General features: G+C 42.8%; 1 protein-coding gene across 2 annotated transcripts in view; it reads right to left on the bottom strand.

Moving 5' to 3' along the window:
• The window catches only part of dus1l (dihydrouridine synthase 1-like (S. cerevisiae)), a 67,039-nt gene that overhangs the window by 31,524 nt on the left and 17,476 nt on the right, over window positions 1–18,039 (bottom strand). The window contains exons 8-10 of one of the 2 annotated variants that reach the window (XM_078225543.1): window positions 12,838–12,982; window positions 945–1,041; window positions 450–538 (exon numbers count right to left, since the gene is read on the bottom strand). In XM_078225543.1, the coding sequence (XP_078081669.1) occupies window positions 450–538; window positions 945–1,041; window positions 12,838–12,982 (331 nt within the window). The remainder of the gene's footprint in view (window positions 1–449; window positions 539–944; window positions 1,042–12,837; window positions 12,983–18,039) is intronic. The other variant, XM_078225544.1, reaches the window with a different exon arrangement.

Below are 18,039 nucleotides of genomic sequence, written 5' to 3'. Positions count from 1 at the left end.
GAGGCTCCGAAAGCTAGTGCTGCCAAATAAACCTGTGGACTTTAACCTGGTGTTGTGAGACTTCTTACTGTCTTTTATTGATCTCAATGGAAAGGAATATTAGACAAGATGTATAGCAAATAGTCAAAGCGATATGGCCCATTTTACACCATCACCAAATGTTCAAATTATTCTCACTCTCCCTGCCCTCAGCTCCCCCCAAACTCCCAACGCAATCTAAACAGGCGTACACCATTACAGCTTTAAATATTAGCCATTTTTCAATGAGAACGTGTCATAAATGTATAATTTATCAGTAGTCAAAGTGCACATCCCCTTAACTCAGGTTATAAATGTGCCGCCTGGTTGTGTAATGCTCTCATCCTGCCTGTGTTGATGGGTGATTACTGAATGCAGTAATGTTGTATTTATGCGATACTCTAACACGTGGTAAAATATCTCTCCCTTACCCTGGTCGGACATACGGCTGACAAATCCAGTGAGGGAGAGGCAGATGGTTTTCTCTAGCCTCTTCTTCCTTCCAATTAGATATCTCAGCCTAGAGAAATCAGAAAGCAAGTTATAAATTATAATGTTTGCCTGTCCTATAAGCACAATATAAGAAAGCGAACACAAATATTACAAGTCCTTGATTATTAAGCAAATCAAAACTATCCTCTTAGTGCTAGATTACTTACTAAATGTAAAATTCTCCGCTTATTTGAGTGAAGTTCACTTCCACTTACAAACAGGAAAGTGCCTCCAGGCACTAGGCAAAAGAAAAATCACTCAGGAACACTGTCACTTTAAATTACCACGCAATCTGTTTAGGCAGAATATATATATATTTCCCTTGGATAAGCCTTCAATGCTTTAATTCATCAGATCTTAAAATATATGTATTTCTAAATTGGTAAAATTTAGAAATTCACAGCCCCACTTAGGTTTGTCATGTTCCAGCATACCTGACACTTGCGTTTAAGTTCTTTGTTGACTTCTATAATGGCCTCCAGAGTCTTCACCGTTGCTAATTCCTCCCTCAATTCATGATACACCTGCAGCCTGTGAAAACCAGAGATCACAATTCAGTATAATTCACGTTGGGTCACTAACAAATTGAACAGACAGTGCACCAAAAGGTTCTATTTTTAAAAGCATGGTCACCAGTCCAGCTGGAGAGTTTTACAGGATGATAAGAACAGAAAACCAATCGGCTGTGAAGGAGCCAGTATTTAGGAGAATGCCCCTCCCTTTGTACATAGTGTAAAGTAAGATTCAACTCTGATACACAAGCTGCACTTCTAATTTTAATAATAGTCTCAAGTTCACTTCAAATTCAACTTAAACTCAAACAACTTAGATAAATTAAAACTGCAAATCGACAGAAAGTCCATCTCATCGTACATCAGTATTGTTCAGAGCACACTTCAAGATAATGACAATGTATGTAATCCTGCTAACTTCTGCACGATTATAGTGTATTCAGATGATTATTTAAGAGTCCAGTTCTTGCCATGTTTCTTGCAGAATGATTGGAAAGATACTATCATAATACACAAAGAAAACGCACCAAGTCCCCAAGAAGATTCCACTCTGACCTAATAAAGTTATGACATAGAAATGGAGCTATTATAACATTAATTCTACGAATAGATAAATACATTTTCAGTTAAACTCCTTCACTTATAACCACACTTCATCTACAGAAAGAATGCATTGTTCACTGGGCATTAGATTACCCGTGCACTGGGCAGTAGATTACCCGTGCACTGGGCATTAGATTATCCGTCTGCAATTACCAAAAAACAGTATTTTAATTTTTTTTTACATTGCAGAGGCAATTTGAATTTGAATTTTATTACCAAAGATGTATTGAGAATGACAGCTCAGCTTACATTATGCTTGAACTTCATTGTAGGAAGAATCAGCCTCCTCTCTAATCATGGATATCAATTAAAAGGCATCAATGACTTCAATTCACTATCATCATATCCAGACGGAATTCAGTTGCTTTCCACTGGTAGCTCCATAAATAAGAGCCACCTGTGGTACTTTATCCATTTTTTCCCCCAAACTTGTCCGATAATCAGTTAATCTATGAATCCTGAAATGGTGAAAAAGTCGGCCAAGAGCCTTAAAACTACTGAAAAATTCAAAACCGTTGCGGGAAGACGTTGTCAAGGATAAGCACAAACAATAACTTGCATTTATACAGTGCATTTAACATGGTAAAATTCCTCAAGGTGCTTCAGAGGGGAACACACGTGCAATGCTGGCACAAACACAAAAGCAGAATACTGCAGATGTTGGAAATGCTCAGCAGGTCAGGATGCATCTCAGGTGAGAAACAGATATAATATTCCAGGTCAAAGATGACCCTTTCATCAGAACAGCAGCAGTCTTACTGTTAAAGAACACTCAATTTGGATCTCTGTTACTTGGCATGATGGTCACAATGGGTCCGTATTCATTTTCTATTATAAGAGAACCAGCTACCGGCATGTCTTACCTGGGCGCATGCACTAGTAACATATTCATTCCATCTAATACCATATAATGTATGCACCACCCCATTCAATCTAACAATATACAATATATGCAACACCCCATTCAATCGGAGGCTGAAACAGGCCCAAGGATGAAAGTGCACTTCCAGATGCTAGTGTAGATTATATGATTTCTGTGTTCTAAATCAGACTTGGTAAGAATGGAATTTTATGGCACTATCGAGTCAGAGACAGTTGAAAGCAAATTCACCACAGATTTGTCTCAAATAACACTTTCCACATAATCTCACACAATATGAGCAATAAATGGTGGCCTAGCCAGTGACGCCCACATCCAGCAAATGAATTTAAAAATTCATTCAAACAGATGTAAAAAAAAAACTGCATGCTTAAACTCCTCCGCTCAAGAGACAGCAGTGAAAATAGATGAATTTCATAGAACATAAGAAATAGGAGCAGGAGTAGGCCATCTGGCCCTTCGAGCCTGCCCCGCCATTCAACAAGATCATGACTGATCTGAAGCGAATCAGTTCCACTTACCCGCCTGCTCCCCATATCCCCTAATTCCCTTATCGATCAGAAAACTATCTACCCGTGATTTAAACATATTCAACGAGGAAGCCTCCACCACTTCAATGGGCAAAGAATTCCAGAGATTCACTACCCTCTGAGAGAAGAAGTTCCCCCTCAACTCTGTTCTGAACCTGCCCCCCCTTATTTTGAGGCTGTGCCCTCTAGTTCTGGTTTCCCTTCTAAGTGGAAAGAATCTCTCCACCTCTACCCTATCCACCCCCTTCATTATCTTATATGTCTCTATAAGATCACCCCTCATCCTTCTAAACTCCAACGAGTACAGACCCAATCTGTTCAATCTCTCCTCATAAGCTACACCCCTCATCTCCGGTATCAACCTGGTGAACCTTCTCTGCACTCCCTCCAAGGCCAATATATCCTTTCGCAAATAAGGGGACCAAAACTGCACACAGTACTCCAGTTGCGGCCTCACCAGTGCCTTGTACAGTTGCAGCAAGACCTCCCTGCCTTTATATTCTATCCCCCTCGCGATAAAGGCCAACATTCCATTCGCCTTCTTGATCACCTGCTGCACCTGCAGACTGAGTTTTTGCGATTCGTGCACAAGGACCCCCAGGTCCCTCTGCACAGTCGCACGATGTAATTTATCGTAAATAAGAATATAACTTAGATTGAATCCATCTTCACATTAGTAAGGCACAACTGGTGGAACACAATTCGGAGACTGCAGTGAGAACACAACAAGGGGAAGTTGCATTTCCATAGCACCTTTAACATGAGAAACTGTCCCGAGGAGTTCACAAGAATGTACGCAGACAAAAATTGGTACAGCCAAAGGAGGAATCATTGAGTTGAAACACGAACTGTTTCTCTTTCCAGAGATGTTGCCTGACTTGCTGAATATTTCCAGCGTCTACAGTATTTTGCTTCTATGAGGAGACATTTAGAAGCCACTTCACATTTTTACGAGCCTTCCTGGTTTCAAAAGCCTCCTCAAAGCCCCATCTCTTCCTCACACCTTAGATATCTAATGTTCCTCCCTTAAATATTCCTGATTTACCACCTTTCTGCCATATTAAACACATAAAAAGCATTTCTTTTACATGAGGAGCATGAAATAAACAGAAAGGCACAAAACTGAGGATGTCAAAAATCTAAAATAAAAGACAGAAAATGCTGTAAGTACTCAGCAGTTCAGGCAACGTATTTGGAGACAGAAACAGAGTTAATGTTTCAGACCTTTCATCAGATGTGTTGGCATGTTTTGTTTTTATACTAATGCCAACACATCAACCTCTTTTTCCCTATAGCAGTGTGCCGATAATAATTTGAGTGAATAGACGCAGCAAGTCAGTGCACCCTTTCTTGTATGACTCTAACCTCCATTATTAACAAAGCATGACGTTATTGCTGATTTTAATATGATTGTAGAGTGTACAAAAGCTAACATACCTAGCACTGGGCTTCATCTGGTGTCATTTATTTTACCTGGTCTAGAACTTGGGTGCAATCTGAGAGTGAGGGGCTGATTACCTGTTCATACTCTACAAAGGGAATGGAGTAGGCTCCCTCTTGCTGCAAATTGTTCCTTGCAGAGATCAACTGTTGGCTGTGCCTTTGGAACTCACTCCTAAGAAGTTGTTGGCGCTTGCCACGTTTCACTGAATGGTCATTTTATGGGGAAGGTGGAGGCCTGGAATGTGCTGCTTTCTTCTGAGACAACAGTGTCATATATGTGGACCCTCACCATTGCCGTTCCATTGGGATGTGAAAGTGTGGCACCAATGATCAATGGGGTATCTAAGCCACGGCCGATCCTGAGAGTGCTGATACAGAACACGATGCATCACAATCAAATCAGTCGGGTAACCATTATGCAGGTCTCTCTCCATTCTCCACTGCCACCACAGTTATTGTCTTTGTAGGCGAAGGTACCAACAGGTCTCTGGCTGCTTCTCAGCTGAGGATCTGCTACGCATCCCAGGGAAGCTGCCAAACACTAAGCTGGTTCCTGCAATGAAGACAAAGCTTTCAAGATGTTGCTGCAGACGAGAACTACACCTACCAGTTACTGCTCACTCTCAAACTGATCTCAGAGCTTACAAATAGCCACGACGTTCCTTGAACATTACTTTTTTTTGAATGAGGTCAGGGTATCAAATTCTCTAGAAAGATCACATTTTTTTTGTTTATTTGTGGGATTTGGGTGCTGCTGGTTGGCCAGCATTTATTGCCCATTCCTAGTTGCCCTTGAGAAGGTGATGGCGAGTACCTTCTTAAACTGCTGCCATTTCAGAGGGACAGCAGTTGAGAATCAACCACATTGCTATGACTCTGGAGTCACATGTAGGCCAGACCAGGTAAGGACGGCAGATTTCATTCCCTAACGGACATTAGTGAGCCAGATGGACTTTTCCGATAATTGACAATGGTTTCATGGTTATCAGTAGATTCTTAATTCCAGATATTTTCTATTGAATTCAAATTCCACCATCTGCTGTGGCGGGATTTGAACCCGGGTCCCCAGAACATTAGCTGAGTTTCTAGATTAATAGTCTAGTGATAATACCACTAGGCCATCGCCTCTACTACCCTCAGCCATTTCCCACTTCTCTGGCTCCCTTGTGCTTTGTGAATCTCACAGTGCCATAGCAGCAGTACTCCTATTAAAAATCAAAGGCCAGAATCACCTGCTGCTTGCTTTTCCTGGCAGGTTGTAGATGGTGTAGGCCTTTGTCAGGCCCCTGATTAAAAAGACGTGCACCTAAATGATATTGTCTAACGCAGGCATCCATCCCACACCTAAATTCAGACAAAAAGGTGGCATGGGAGGGGAAAGCTAACTGGGAGTGCAGTATAAAGCCTTTGGTCTTACAGGGCAGGGAAAAGTTAAATCAGCTCATCACGGTCTGAGCTGTTGTCTGAAGTCAGTAAGGAATTACCAAATTGTGAAATTGCAAGGTTTAAGGGAGAGATATATAGGATTATGCTCCAGGGTCTCCAGTGTAATCTGGTCCTCACCATCCTCATTATCCTGTAATCAACAAGGAAGAGATTTTATTTCCATTCATTCTTTATCATCACCGATTTCCCATTTGTGATCTTCTGCCCCCTTGTTGCTGTGACCGATCTACAGTAAAGAATGGTATGAAACTAAGAATGGGTGAACATTACCTCTGTATAGTTAAGACACAGAAGAAGATGGAAAGTTGTGTTCACATGCTGCTTTACGGGAATGCTAGGGAAATGCTTCTTCATCGGTGATCAATTGCAGACGAGTATGATTGTCCACCTAAGAAACTCCATGTTACTGGACACGGTTTCTGTGGGTCCTTGCGTGGCTGATGAGTCTGATCCTAGAGCCCCATCTTCGGCTGTCCAAGACTGAATTTAATTTTGATTTTCTGACCGAAGGTAGCTGAAACTGCTGAATGCAGTTTTCCAGCCAGGTGCTGGCAATATGCCATCAACTTTGTCATTTCTCATGGCAAGATCAGTGTTCACTGACCTCTCTTCATTGGGCTTGAGGAATTTAAAGGCAGGCATGACCTCTTTGGTGGCTTCCTTCTGCTATCTTCTCGTAGAATGGTTACAGCACAGGCAGTCATCACTTGTCTCTGTCGGTTCTTTGCAGAAACAATTCAACTAGTCCCACTTCTCCTGCAAAAGGTTATGACAAGTGAGGGGAGGAAGCAGTTGAGAAGAATGTGCATGAAAAACTGAAGAAAGACACGTGGAGGTATCAGCTTGCTGAAGTGGAGGAAGGTGTTTCAAGGCTGTGAATGTAGGTAATTGCTATTAGTAAAGGAGGTGCTTTGAAGAGTGCAAAGTGTGCTGGTGCCCAAGGATGTATTCAGTATGTTACCTGACTGTCTTGGTGAGAGTTGAACCTCTCTATAAGACCATAAGACATAGGAGCAGAATTAAGCCACTTGGCCCATCGAGTCTGCTCCCCCATTCAATCATGGCTGATTTTTTTCTCATCGCCACTCTCCTGCCTTTTCCCCATAACCCCTGATCCCCTTATTAATCAAGAACCAATCTATCTCTGCCTTAAAGATATTCTATGACCTGACCTCCACAGCCTTTTGCGGCAGAGAGTTCCACAGATTCACCACTCTCAGGCTGAAGAAATTCCTCCTCTTAGTCTGAGGTTGTGCCCTCTGGTTCTAGTTTTTCCTACTAATGGAAATATCCTCTCCACGTCCATTCTATCCAAGCCTCGCAGTATCCTGTAATTTTTCTATAAGATCCCCCCTCACCCTTCTAAACTCCAACGAGTACAGACCCAGAGTCCTCAACCGTTCCCTATACGACAAGCTCTTCATTCCAGGGATCATTCTTGTGAACCTCCTCCGGACCCTTTCCAAGGCCAGCACGTCCTTCCTTAGATACGGGGCCCAAAACTGCTCACAATACTCCAAATGGGGTCTGACCAGAGCCTTATACAGCCTCAGAAGTACATCCCTGCTCTCGTATTCTAGCCCTCTCGACATGAATGCTAACATTGCATTTGCCTTCCTAACTGACGACTGAACCTGCATGTTAACCTTAAGAGAATCTTGAACAAGGTCTCCCAAGTCCCTTTGTGCTTCTGATTTTCTAAGCGTTTTCACATTTAGAAAATAGTCTATGCCTCCATTCCTCCTTCCAAAGTGCATAACCTCACACTTTTCCACATTGTATTCCATCTGCCACTTCTTTGCCCACTCTCCTAACCTGTCCCAAGTCCTTCTGCAGCCCCCCTGCTTCCTCAATACTACTTGTCCCTCTTCATATCTTTGTATCATCTGCAAACTTAGCAACAGTGCCTTAAGTTCCTTCTTCCAGATTGTTAATGTATACCGTGAAAAGTTGTGGTCCCAGCACCGACCTGAGGCACACTACTAGTCACCGGCCGCCATCCTGAAAAAGACTCCTTAATCCCCACTCTCTGCCTTCTGCCAATCCTCTATCCATGCCAGGATCTTACCCTTAACACCATGGGCACTTAACTTATTTAACAGTCTCCTATTCAGCACCTTGTCAAAGGCCTTCTGGAAATCGAAATAAATCGCATCCACTGGTTCTCCTTTATCAACTTCCTTGTTACCTCCTCAAAGAACTCTAACAGATTTGTCAGACATGACCTCCCCTTGACAAAGCCGCGCTGACTCAGTCCTACTTTATCATGCACTTCCAAGTACTCTGCGATCTCATCTTTAATAATGGACTCTAAAATCTTGCCAATGACCAAAGTCAGGCTAACCGGCCTATAATTTCCCATCTGCTGCCTCCCTCCCTTCTTAAACAGCGGTGTTACATTAGCTACTTTCTAGTCCTCTGGGACCCTCCCTGCCTTCAGTGATTCCTGGAAGATCACCACCACAATTTCCTCAGCTATCTCTTTTAGAACCCTGGGTTGTAGTCCATCCAGTCCAGGTGATATATCCACCTTGAGACCTTTCAGTTTCCCCAGAACCTTCTCCTTAGTGATGGCCACTACACTCACCTGTGCCTGTATATCTCTGGAGGCTTTTAATGGAGTGAGTTAAGACATACGAACATATGTATGAATTAGGAGCAGGAGTAGACCACTTGGCCCTTCAAGCCTGCTTTACCATTCATGACTGATCTGCTTTTAACCTCAACTCCACATTCCTGCCCATCGCTGATAACCTTTCACCCCTTGCTTATCAATAATCTATCTACCTCTGCCTTAAAAGATATTCAAGGACTCTGCCTGAACCATCTTTTGAGGAATAGAATTCCAAAGTCTTACAACCTCCCTGAGAGAAAAAGACTTTCCTCTTCTATTTAGAAGAGAGGAGACCCTTTATTTTTAAACAGTGACCTCAAGTTCTAGATTCTCCCACAAGAGGAAACATCCTTTCCACATCCACCCTGTCAAGTCCCCTCAGGATCTTATGTTTCAATCAAGCTATTTGTTATTCTTCTAAACACCAGTGGATAGAAGCCTAGCCTGTGGAGCTTTTCCGCATTAGACAACCCGCCCATTCCAGGTATTCATCTAGTAAATCTTCTCTGTGCTGCTTCTAACGCACTTTCATCTTTCCTTAAATAAGCACCAATATTGTGTGCAGTACTCGAGATGTGGTCTCACCAGTGCCTTATATAACTGAAGCAAAACCTCCCTACTCTGATATTCAATTCCCCTCACAATAAACAGTAACATTCTATTAGCTTTGGTGTTTACTTGCTGCACCTGCAAACTAACCTTTCATGACTCATGCACTCAGACACCCAGATCCCTCTACAATCTCTAGCCTCAAATGAACAATGTGGGCTTCACCCCTATGGCCCAGGTGGCCTGGAGCCCTGAAGCAAACAGGTGATTTTTATTATGGAAGCTTTTAGATTGGCACCCTTACACACCCAGGCACAAAAGATGTGCCTGTACTGGCATTTGCCCTTTTTTATTCTCTCACGGGATGCGGGCATTGCTGGCTGGGCCAGCATTTGTTTCCCATCCCCAATTGCCTTGGAGAAGACAGAGGTGAGCCACCCCTTGAAATGCAGCAATCCATCTGGTGTTGGAACACCCACAGTGCTGTTAGAAAGGGAGTTCCAGGATTTTGACCCAGTGACAATGAAGAATGGCTTTAAGGTCTAAGTCAGGGTGGCATGTGGCTTGGAGGGGAACTTGCAGGTGGTCGTGTTCCCTTGCAGCTGCTGCCCTTGCCTTTTAGATGGTAGAGGTTGCAAGTTTGGAAGGTGCTGTTGAAGGAGCTTTGTTGAATTGCTGAAGTGTATCTTGTACATGATATACGCTCCTCCCACTGTGTGTCAATGGTGAAGGGAGTGAAGTTTAAAGTGGTGGTTGGGTGCCAATCAAGCAGACTGCTTTGTCCTGACTGGTGTCAAGGTTCTTGAGTGCTATTGGAGCTGCATTCATCCAGGCAAGTGAAGAGTATTCTCTCACACTATTGCCTTGTGTCTTTCTAGATTGTGGACAGGCTTTGGGGATGCAGAACGTGAGTTACTCATCAATAAGCTCCCAAGCTCTGACCCGCTTTATAGTGACAGTAATTATATGGCTGGTCCAGTTCAGTTAGATCATAAGACCATAAGATACAGGAACAGAATTAGGCCATTCGGCCCATCAAGTCTGCTCTGCCATTCAATCATGGCTGATAAGTTTCTCAATTCCATTCTTCTGCCTTTTCCCCGTAACTTTTGATCCCCATATCAATCAAGAACCTATCTATCTCTAGTTTCTGCTCAATGGTAACCCCCATGTGCTGATAAAGGGGGATTCAGCAATGGTGCTGCCATTGAAAGTCCATGGAGATAGTTCTATTCTCCCTTGTTGAAGATGGTTATTGCCTGGCACTTGCGTGATGCAATAGTTATTTGTCACTTATCAATCCGAGCCAGAATATTGTCCAGATTTTGCTGCATATGGACACGGACTGCTTCAATATCTGATCAATCACGAATCGTAGTGAACATTGCGCAGTCATCAGTAAACATCCCCACTTTTGACCTTATGAGGGAATTCTCCCATCTGGGACTAGGTCCCAAAGCAGGTCAGGGACAAGCAGTGTTTCCCGCTGCGGAGGTCAGCGGGAAACTACAAATCTTCTGGCCCTGGCCTCATTAATGGGGGGGGGTTAAGCGCCGTATTCTGTGGTGGGGCGGGCATGATGGCACACATCCCGCAATCAAATCTGGTGCCATATTTAAAAGACACCCAACATCACTGGCCCACTGTTGAAGAAAGAAGATGGACATCCTGAAAAGGAAGATCTCCAGGAACAGTCTGAGGCTCAAAGATGGACCTACTTGATGATATTGAATCTGGATGATCCACCTGAAAGACGCTCCCCACTCACTGCTGTGGTGTTCTGGGATGCAGGGTTGCTGACGGCTTCCATCCGAACTAGAGACATCCCAGGCACTGCTCAGGCAAGTCTCGACCTTTGTGAACTACATTGTTTCAGACGTGTTTTAGATTGGTGTGTTTTCCCAATGGCATTACAGAGAACTGGGCGTGTGGGGTTGGGCCTTCATCTACATCCCATTAGCAGGATACAAATCAGTTTCATGCTGGTTTCCTGACCCACCATGGTGAGCACCAGCGGAAGATCCCACAGGAAATTCGGTGTACAGCCAATTTTTGGACAGCTGAATTCTTCCCTGGCCCACCACTGCACCCACTGGTGGGGTCATGGGAGAATTCTATGGAAGGGCTGGACCTAGGACACTAGGAACTCCTGGGACTGAGGTGATTTGACCTCCCACAGCTACAACTATCTTCCCTTGTGCTAGGTATGACACCAATCAGTGGAGTTTTCCCCATGAGTTTCATTGACTTCGATTGCAAATTTCATATCCTCCAAATTTCTGGATCCATTGAATTTATTTTGAAATAAGATGTGTCAATCTTGGCTCCATGACCGCACTCTCCCTTCTGAATAATCTTCAAACCCTACTCTAAAACCTGAACACAATGCAGGGTGATATTTCACTGCCGCGATGAAGGGCTGCCAGAATATTGGAGGTGATATCTTTCAGATGAGACTATCAAACATCTGTTTTACAATCATCTCTCCTTTCAGGTGAAAATAAAGGATCACATCGCACTACTTGAAGAGCAGGGCATTTTTTTCCCTGGTGGCTAGGCCAACATTTATCCTTCAACTAACGTCATTAAAACAGATTATTTGGTCATTTAACTTATTGCTGTTTGTTCACTGTGCTAACAGGTTGCATCTTTTTTCGAAAGCAGAAATTTTATTAATCTTCAAAAGCATTTCATTGGTGCGAAGCGCTTGGAGATATCTGTGGTCACATAAGGCGCTACAAAAATGCAAATTATTTCTGTTTTTTCTTAACCAATGATTACATCAGTGATTACGAACATGGTTTATAGTTAGTTTGTCTTTTGATAGGTCGCACAATCTTTCCCCAAAGCATCACCTCCTTTGTCCAATTCTGCATGAAAGCACTTGTTTCCATTTTACCAATCTGATTATATTTAGGGCAGCTACAGCAATACTACTTTTTTTAAAACCCTCTTCACAGTCACTTCCAGAGACCCTCACATATCCATCCTTGCCACTTCTTCCATCATGTAAATGCTACCTTTAATGAAATAATCCAAGGCTGTGAGGTCAGTTGCCACACTGAAGACACTTAGTTGCATCTTGCTACCACAGATTTGATCTTTCCACTATCTAGTTTATTTTTTTAAAATTAGTGTCACAAGTAGGCTTATATTAACACTGCAATGAAGTTACTGTGAAAATCCCCTAGTCGCCACACTCCAGTGCCTGTTCGGGTACACGGACGGAGAATTTAGAATGGCCAATGCACCTAACCAGCACGTCTTTCGGACTGTGGAAGGAAACCCATGCAGACACGGGGGGAACATGCAGACACCGCACAGACAGTGATCCAAGCTGGGAATCGAAATCGGGTCCCTGGCGCTGTGAGGCAGCAGTGCTAACCACTGTGCCACCATGCCTATCATTTTCCTGCTTGTTCAACATCCAGTCTTGGATGAGCCATTGCTGCTTCCAGCTGAATATTGGGAAGACCGAAGCTATCTTTTTGTCTACTACAAACTCCATACCCTTACCACTGAATCCAGCCTTCCCCTGATGCTGATTTAGGATGAACCAGGTAGTTCACTTTCTTAGCGTTCTGGTTGACTTTGAACTGAGCTTCCAACTTAATACATTTTCGATCAGGAAGACCGACTACAAAGTAAACAAAGCTTGGAATGTTATCTCGACTGCTCACTGCGAAATGATTTATCACAATGACAATGTCAAATAAGCCAACATTGCAGTAAATTTGTTAATATACTCACGTGTGATGCCACAGTTTGAAAAGATGAGCTCTGACAAATGAAAGTGGACAAGGATATTGGTTGACAATCTCCAAATACTCTTCTGATATCTCCCACACAGGTGGTTTACGACCTTCAAAAAGAGCTGGATTATGTAGATTCCCTTCTGTCAGCAAAAGGAAGAAAAATAGTTTTAAAATTACATTATTTAACTAATCAGGTCTTTCATACCTATTTTCCATTTCAATTTTCTCCCTCTCCATCAATCTCGTGAAGTCACCAAGTTCTCATTGTGATGCAGTTATCAAGCCATCAGGTACATGGTGCTATCAGTTGTCATTTAATTAGCTTTGTCTTGACCTCACCTGACAACAACAGCAGAAACAAAATTTTTTTAATCTTCAAGACCAATTTTCCGCCCTAATCAGAGATGTCAACTGGATGGTCACCAATCACTGCTCCTGCTGACGTCAACTGTGAGTGAGGATCAATCCTGGGACCTTCCTGATCTGCACAGGTCGGCTACTCAATGGATAAACTTGCTGAGAGGTTTGCACAGATTTTAACTCATTCTTCAGAACCATACGTCACGTGAGAGGTTGTGACATCTTAAAATACTAGTATAATTTCTGGAACAAGTTGACACATTTACAGCCAGCTCATACTCATCACGTGAACTGTTTTATGAGTAAAAATTGTGTGCAAGCTGTTATTTAATACCTACAAAGCACAAACTGTCTTTAACTATTCTGCTCAGAATACTGATCGAAAACTTACGCTCACTCAGTGCTTACCCTCACTATGAAAACCCAGGGATGCGGCAGCCTGGGAATCAACACTATAAGTATTAAGAATATGCAAAGGTATTTATGGATTCGATTTATTCTTGAGAGCAATGATCTCAAGTTCACTCAGTGAGGCAAAGTGTTTCATTCTCCACATTCTCTGCCTAAACTTCTCCGAACCTCACTCATGCTTGACAATTTTAAATTGATAACTCATTTTCACCGATTACCCAACCAGAATGAATTGTCTTTCTCTATCCACTCTATCAAACTCCATAAAATTTAAAAGACATCACTATTCCAATAGAAATAGCTCCAGTATCTCAGGTCTCTCCTGCTAATTACTGTACAGGCCCAGTGATTGTAGTGAGTGGCAGTTTCATCCTGAAGTCAAAATAAATGCAAGTTATTTCCCACAATTGGCTCAGACTAATATTAAATAGCCACTTGACTTCTGTTGGCAGTGTCTGCCCATTATTTTCCCTATTTTCTCTTTCTCTCCTACTTCTATTTAAACTTTACATCTGGCTGGTAAAATAATAAGCACTTGAGCGATCTTTTTTCTGACTCTTTGGATTTTCATTATCCATCCTAAAAATGGAACAGATCCTGTACAAAGTTGATCTCTGAATGGCAAACGCTTCCCAAAGACCAGCTTAACACTCATTTGAAGCTTAAAACTGCAATGATTAACATAGTTTTAAGCTATCAAACTTAGCAGCTGGACCTCATTTATATGTCATATATAACATATTTCAGTACTACCTCGTCAGCGCTAAATTATTCCAGTCACTAAGGTAAGAACAAAATGATTTTTTTTCCTCCAAAGAAGAGAAGAAATAAAGACTCCATTTGTCTTCTAGGTTATTTATTTATTTTTCTTTCACACAATGTTCAAAGTGCAACACCAAATGTCCTGTAATAATCAAAGTGAGTGCAAGAGAAAGATCTTGAGCAAACATTCAAAAACTTTTAACATTTAAACTTTTAACTGGGATTCACTTAGTGCTCGGGGCGTGGATGGGGCAGAGTTTGTAAGGAGCATCCAGGAGGGCTTCCTGAAACAGTATGTAGATAGTCCAACTAGGGAAGGGGCCATACTGGACCTGGTATTGGGGAATGAGCCTGCCAGGTGGTCGATGTTTCAGTAGGGGAGCAGCTCGGGAACACTGACCACAATTCAGTAAGCTTTAAGGTACTGATGGATAAAGATAAGTGTAGTCCTCAAGTTAAGGTGCTAAATTGGGGGAAGGCTACTTACAACAATATTAGGCAGGAATTGAAGAATGTAGATTGGAGGCAGATATTTGAGGGCAAATCAACATCTGGCATGTGGAAGGCTTTCAAGTGTAAGTTGATAGGGATTCAGGACCGGCACATTCCTGTAAGGGTGAAGGATAAGTATGGCAAGTTTTGGGAACCTTGGATAACGAGAGATATTGTGAGCCTAGTCAAAGAGAAAAAGGAAGCATTTGTCAAAGCTAGGAGGCTGGGAACACACGAAGCAAGTGTGGAATACAAGGAAAGTAGAAAGAAACTTAAGCAAGGAGTAAGAAGAGCTAAAAGGGGTCATGAAAAAGCATTGGCCAGCAGGATTAAGGAAAATCCTAAGGCTTTTTACACATATATAAAGAGCAAGAGGGTAGCCAGGGAGAGGGTTGGCCCACTCAAGGACAAGGGAGCGAATCTGTGTGTGGAGCCAGAGGAAATGGGCGAGGTATTAAATGAGTACTTTGCGTCAGTATTCACCAAAGAGAAGGGCTTGGTGGATGATGAGTCTGGGAAAGGATGTGTAGATAGTTTGAGTCATGTTGAGATCAAAAAGGAGGTGGTATTGGGGCTCTCGAGAAACATCAAGGTAGACAAGTCTCCAGGGCCTGATGGGATATACCCCAGAATACTGAGAGAGGCAAGAGAGGAAATTGCTGGGGCCTTGAGAGAAATCTTTGTATCCTCACTGGCTACAGGGGAGGTCCCAGAGAATTGAGAATAGCCAATGTTGTTCCTTTGTTTAAGAAGGGTAGCATGAATAATCCAGGTAATTACAGGCCGGTGAGCCTTGCATCAGTGGTAGGGAAATTATTGGAGAGGATTCTTCGAGATAGGATTTATTCCCACTTGGAAATAAGTGGACGTATTAGTGAGAGGCAACATGGTTTTGTGAAGGGGAGGTCGTGTCTCATGAACCTGATCGAGTTTTTTGCGGAAGTGACGAAGATGATTGATGAGGGTAGGGAAGTGGATGTTGCCTACATGGACTTCAGTGAGGCCTTTGACAAGGTCCCTCATGGCAGACTGGTGCAGAAGGTGAAGTCGCATGGGATCAGAGGTGAGCTGGCAAGGTGGATACAAAACTGGCTCGGTCAAAGAAGGCAGAGGGTAGCAGTGGAAGGATGCGTTTCTGAATGGAGGGCTGTGACAAGTGGTGTTCCTCAGGGATCAGTGCTGGGACCTCTGCTGTTTGTAATATATATACATGATTTGGAGGAAAATGTAACTGGATTGATTAGTAAGTTTGCGGACGACACAAAGGTTGGTGGATTTGCGGATAGCGATGAGGACCATCAGAGGATACAGCAGGATATAGATCAGTTGGAGACTTGGGCAGAGAGATGGCAGATGGAGTTTAATCCGGACAAATGTGAGGTAATGCATTTTGGAAGGTCTAATACAGTCATGAAATATACAGTAAATGGCAGAACCCTTAGGAGTATTGATAGGCAAAGGGATCTGGGTGTACAGGTACACAGGTCACTGAAAGTGGCAATGCAGTTGGAGAAGGTAGTCAAGAAGGCATGCGGCATGCTTGCCTTCATCGGCCGGGGTATTGAGTTTAAAAATTGGCAAGTCATGTTGACGCTTTATAGAACCTTAGTGAGGCCGCACTTGGAATATAATGTTCAATTCTGGTCGCCACACTACCAGAAGGATGTGGAGGCTTTGGAGAGGGTACAGAAAAGATTTACCAGGATGCTGCCTGGTATGGAGGGCATTAGCTATGAGGAGAGGTTGGAGAAACTTGGTTTGTTCTCACTGGAGCGACGGAGGTTGAGGGGTGACCTGATAGAAGCCTATAAGATTATGAGAGGCATGGACAGAGTGGATAGTCAGAAGCTTTTTCCCAGAGTGGAAGAGTCAATTACTCGGGGGCATAGGTTTAAGGTGCGAGGGGCAAGTTTTAAAAGAGATGTACGAGGCAGATGTTTTACACAGAGAGTGGTGGGTGCCTGGAACTCATTGCCTGAGGAGGTAGTGGAAGTGGATACGATAGTGACTTTCAAGGGGCGTCTTGACAAGTACACGAATGAGATAGGAATAGAGGGATATGGTCCCCGGAAGCGTAGGGGGTTTTAGTTAAGTCAGGTAGCATGGTCGGTGCAGGCTTGGAGGGCCGAAGGGCCTGTTCCTGTGCTGTAATTTTCTTTGTTCTTATTTTCATTGCACTTTTGGGCCATTGATGAGAAAAGCCAGTCTAACTTTCATAATGTCATTCTCAGTGAGATCAAGTTGAAGTGGTGGTTTCCTATCTATGACAGCACTATCAAAGCAAATTAGCCCAAATTTTCAGAATGACTGCACTATTTTCCTCTGTATTTTTTTTAAATTCACACTAAGTCAGCACCACAATTTGTTTCATTGAAATCTTATTTTTATTTTAGTTTTCTTTTTATATTTTGCGGCAAAACCTGTAACACGTTTATTTATTATAATCAATGAGCAGCTAGGTTCTGTTTTAATTTAATTGGTGGTAAGTTTTCCACACGAAAACCACAAGTGGATCTTAATCAGGACTTGGATTAAGAAAAGGCAGGTCCACGACTCACCTAGAACTTGCTGCTCTGGATACATTTTATTTACATTTCAGACCCACGGGAGGACATACTGAATAAAATTCCCTCCACTGAGCCACAAATGACTAAATGGCAGAACAATGCATGAATTGCACAGAAGATAGTCAACAATGCGTGATATTAGAATGGCGAAACACCAAACAGTATGAAATTCACTGCTATTTTGCAATAATGTATACTCTTCTGTAAAAGGGTTTCAATAAAATTATAAATGCACTTTATTTTTGCTTGACCTTTATGAAGTAGCAACCGGGATTTAAGTATGCGATGCAAGTGTTGCTCCCTGTTTGGCCTTTATTAACTGCCAATAGCTGAGTGAATTCTGGTGAACAGAAGCTGTTGTTACAATGCAAGTATTTTTCCTTATTTGATTTCACTAGATTAGAAGCTGGGGTGGGTAACCCCAGAAGAACTGAGAAGGCTGCTGGGTGCAGGAGTGAACTGTGCAGACGGCCAGCCTTGGGCTCACGATGTGTAAAATATTTTAAAAAACATGAAACATGCTTTCAGCTTTCACCACCACTACCACCCCCCGCCCCCCCCCAAATATTAAAAAACCCACACACACACATTCCCCATGTCACCTC

This window comes from Mustelus asterias, chromosome 12, assembly GCF_964213995.1.
Source record: "Mustelus asterias chromosome 12, sMusAst1.hap1.1, whole genome shotgun sequence".
In the NCBI taxonomy this organism is placed as follows: Eukaryota; Metazoa; Chordata; class Chondrichthyes; order Carcharhiniformes; family Triakidae; genus Mustelus; species Mustelus asterias.
This window is presented reverse-complemented; position numbering and strand designations above follow the sequence as displayed.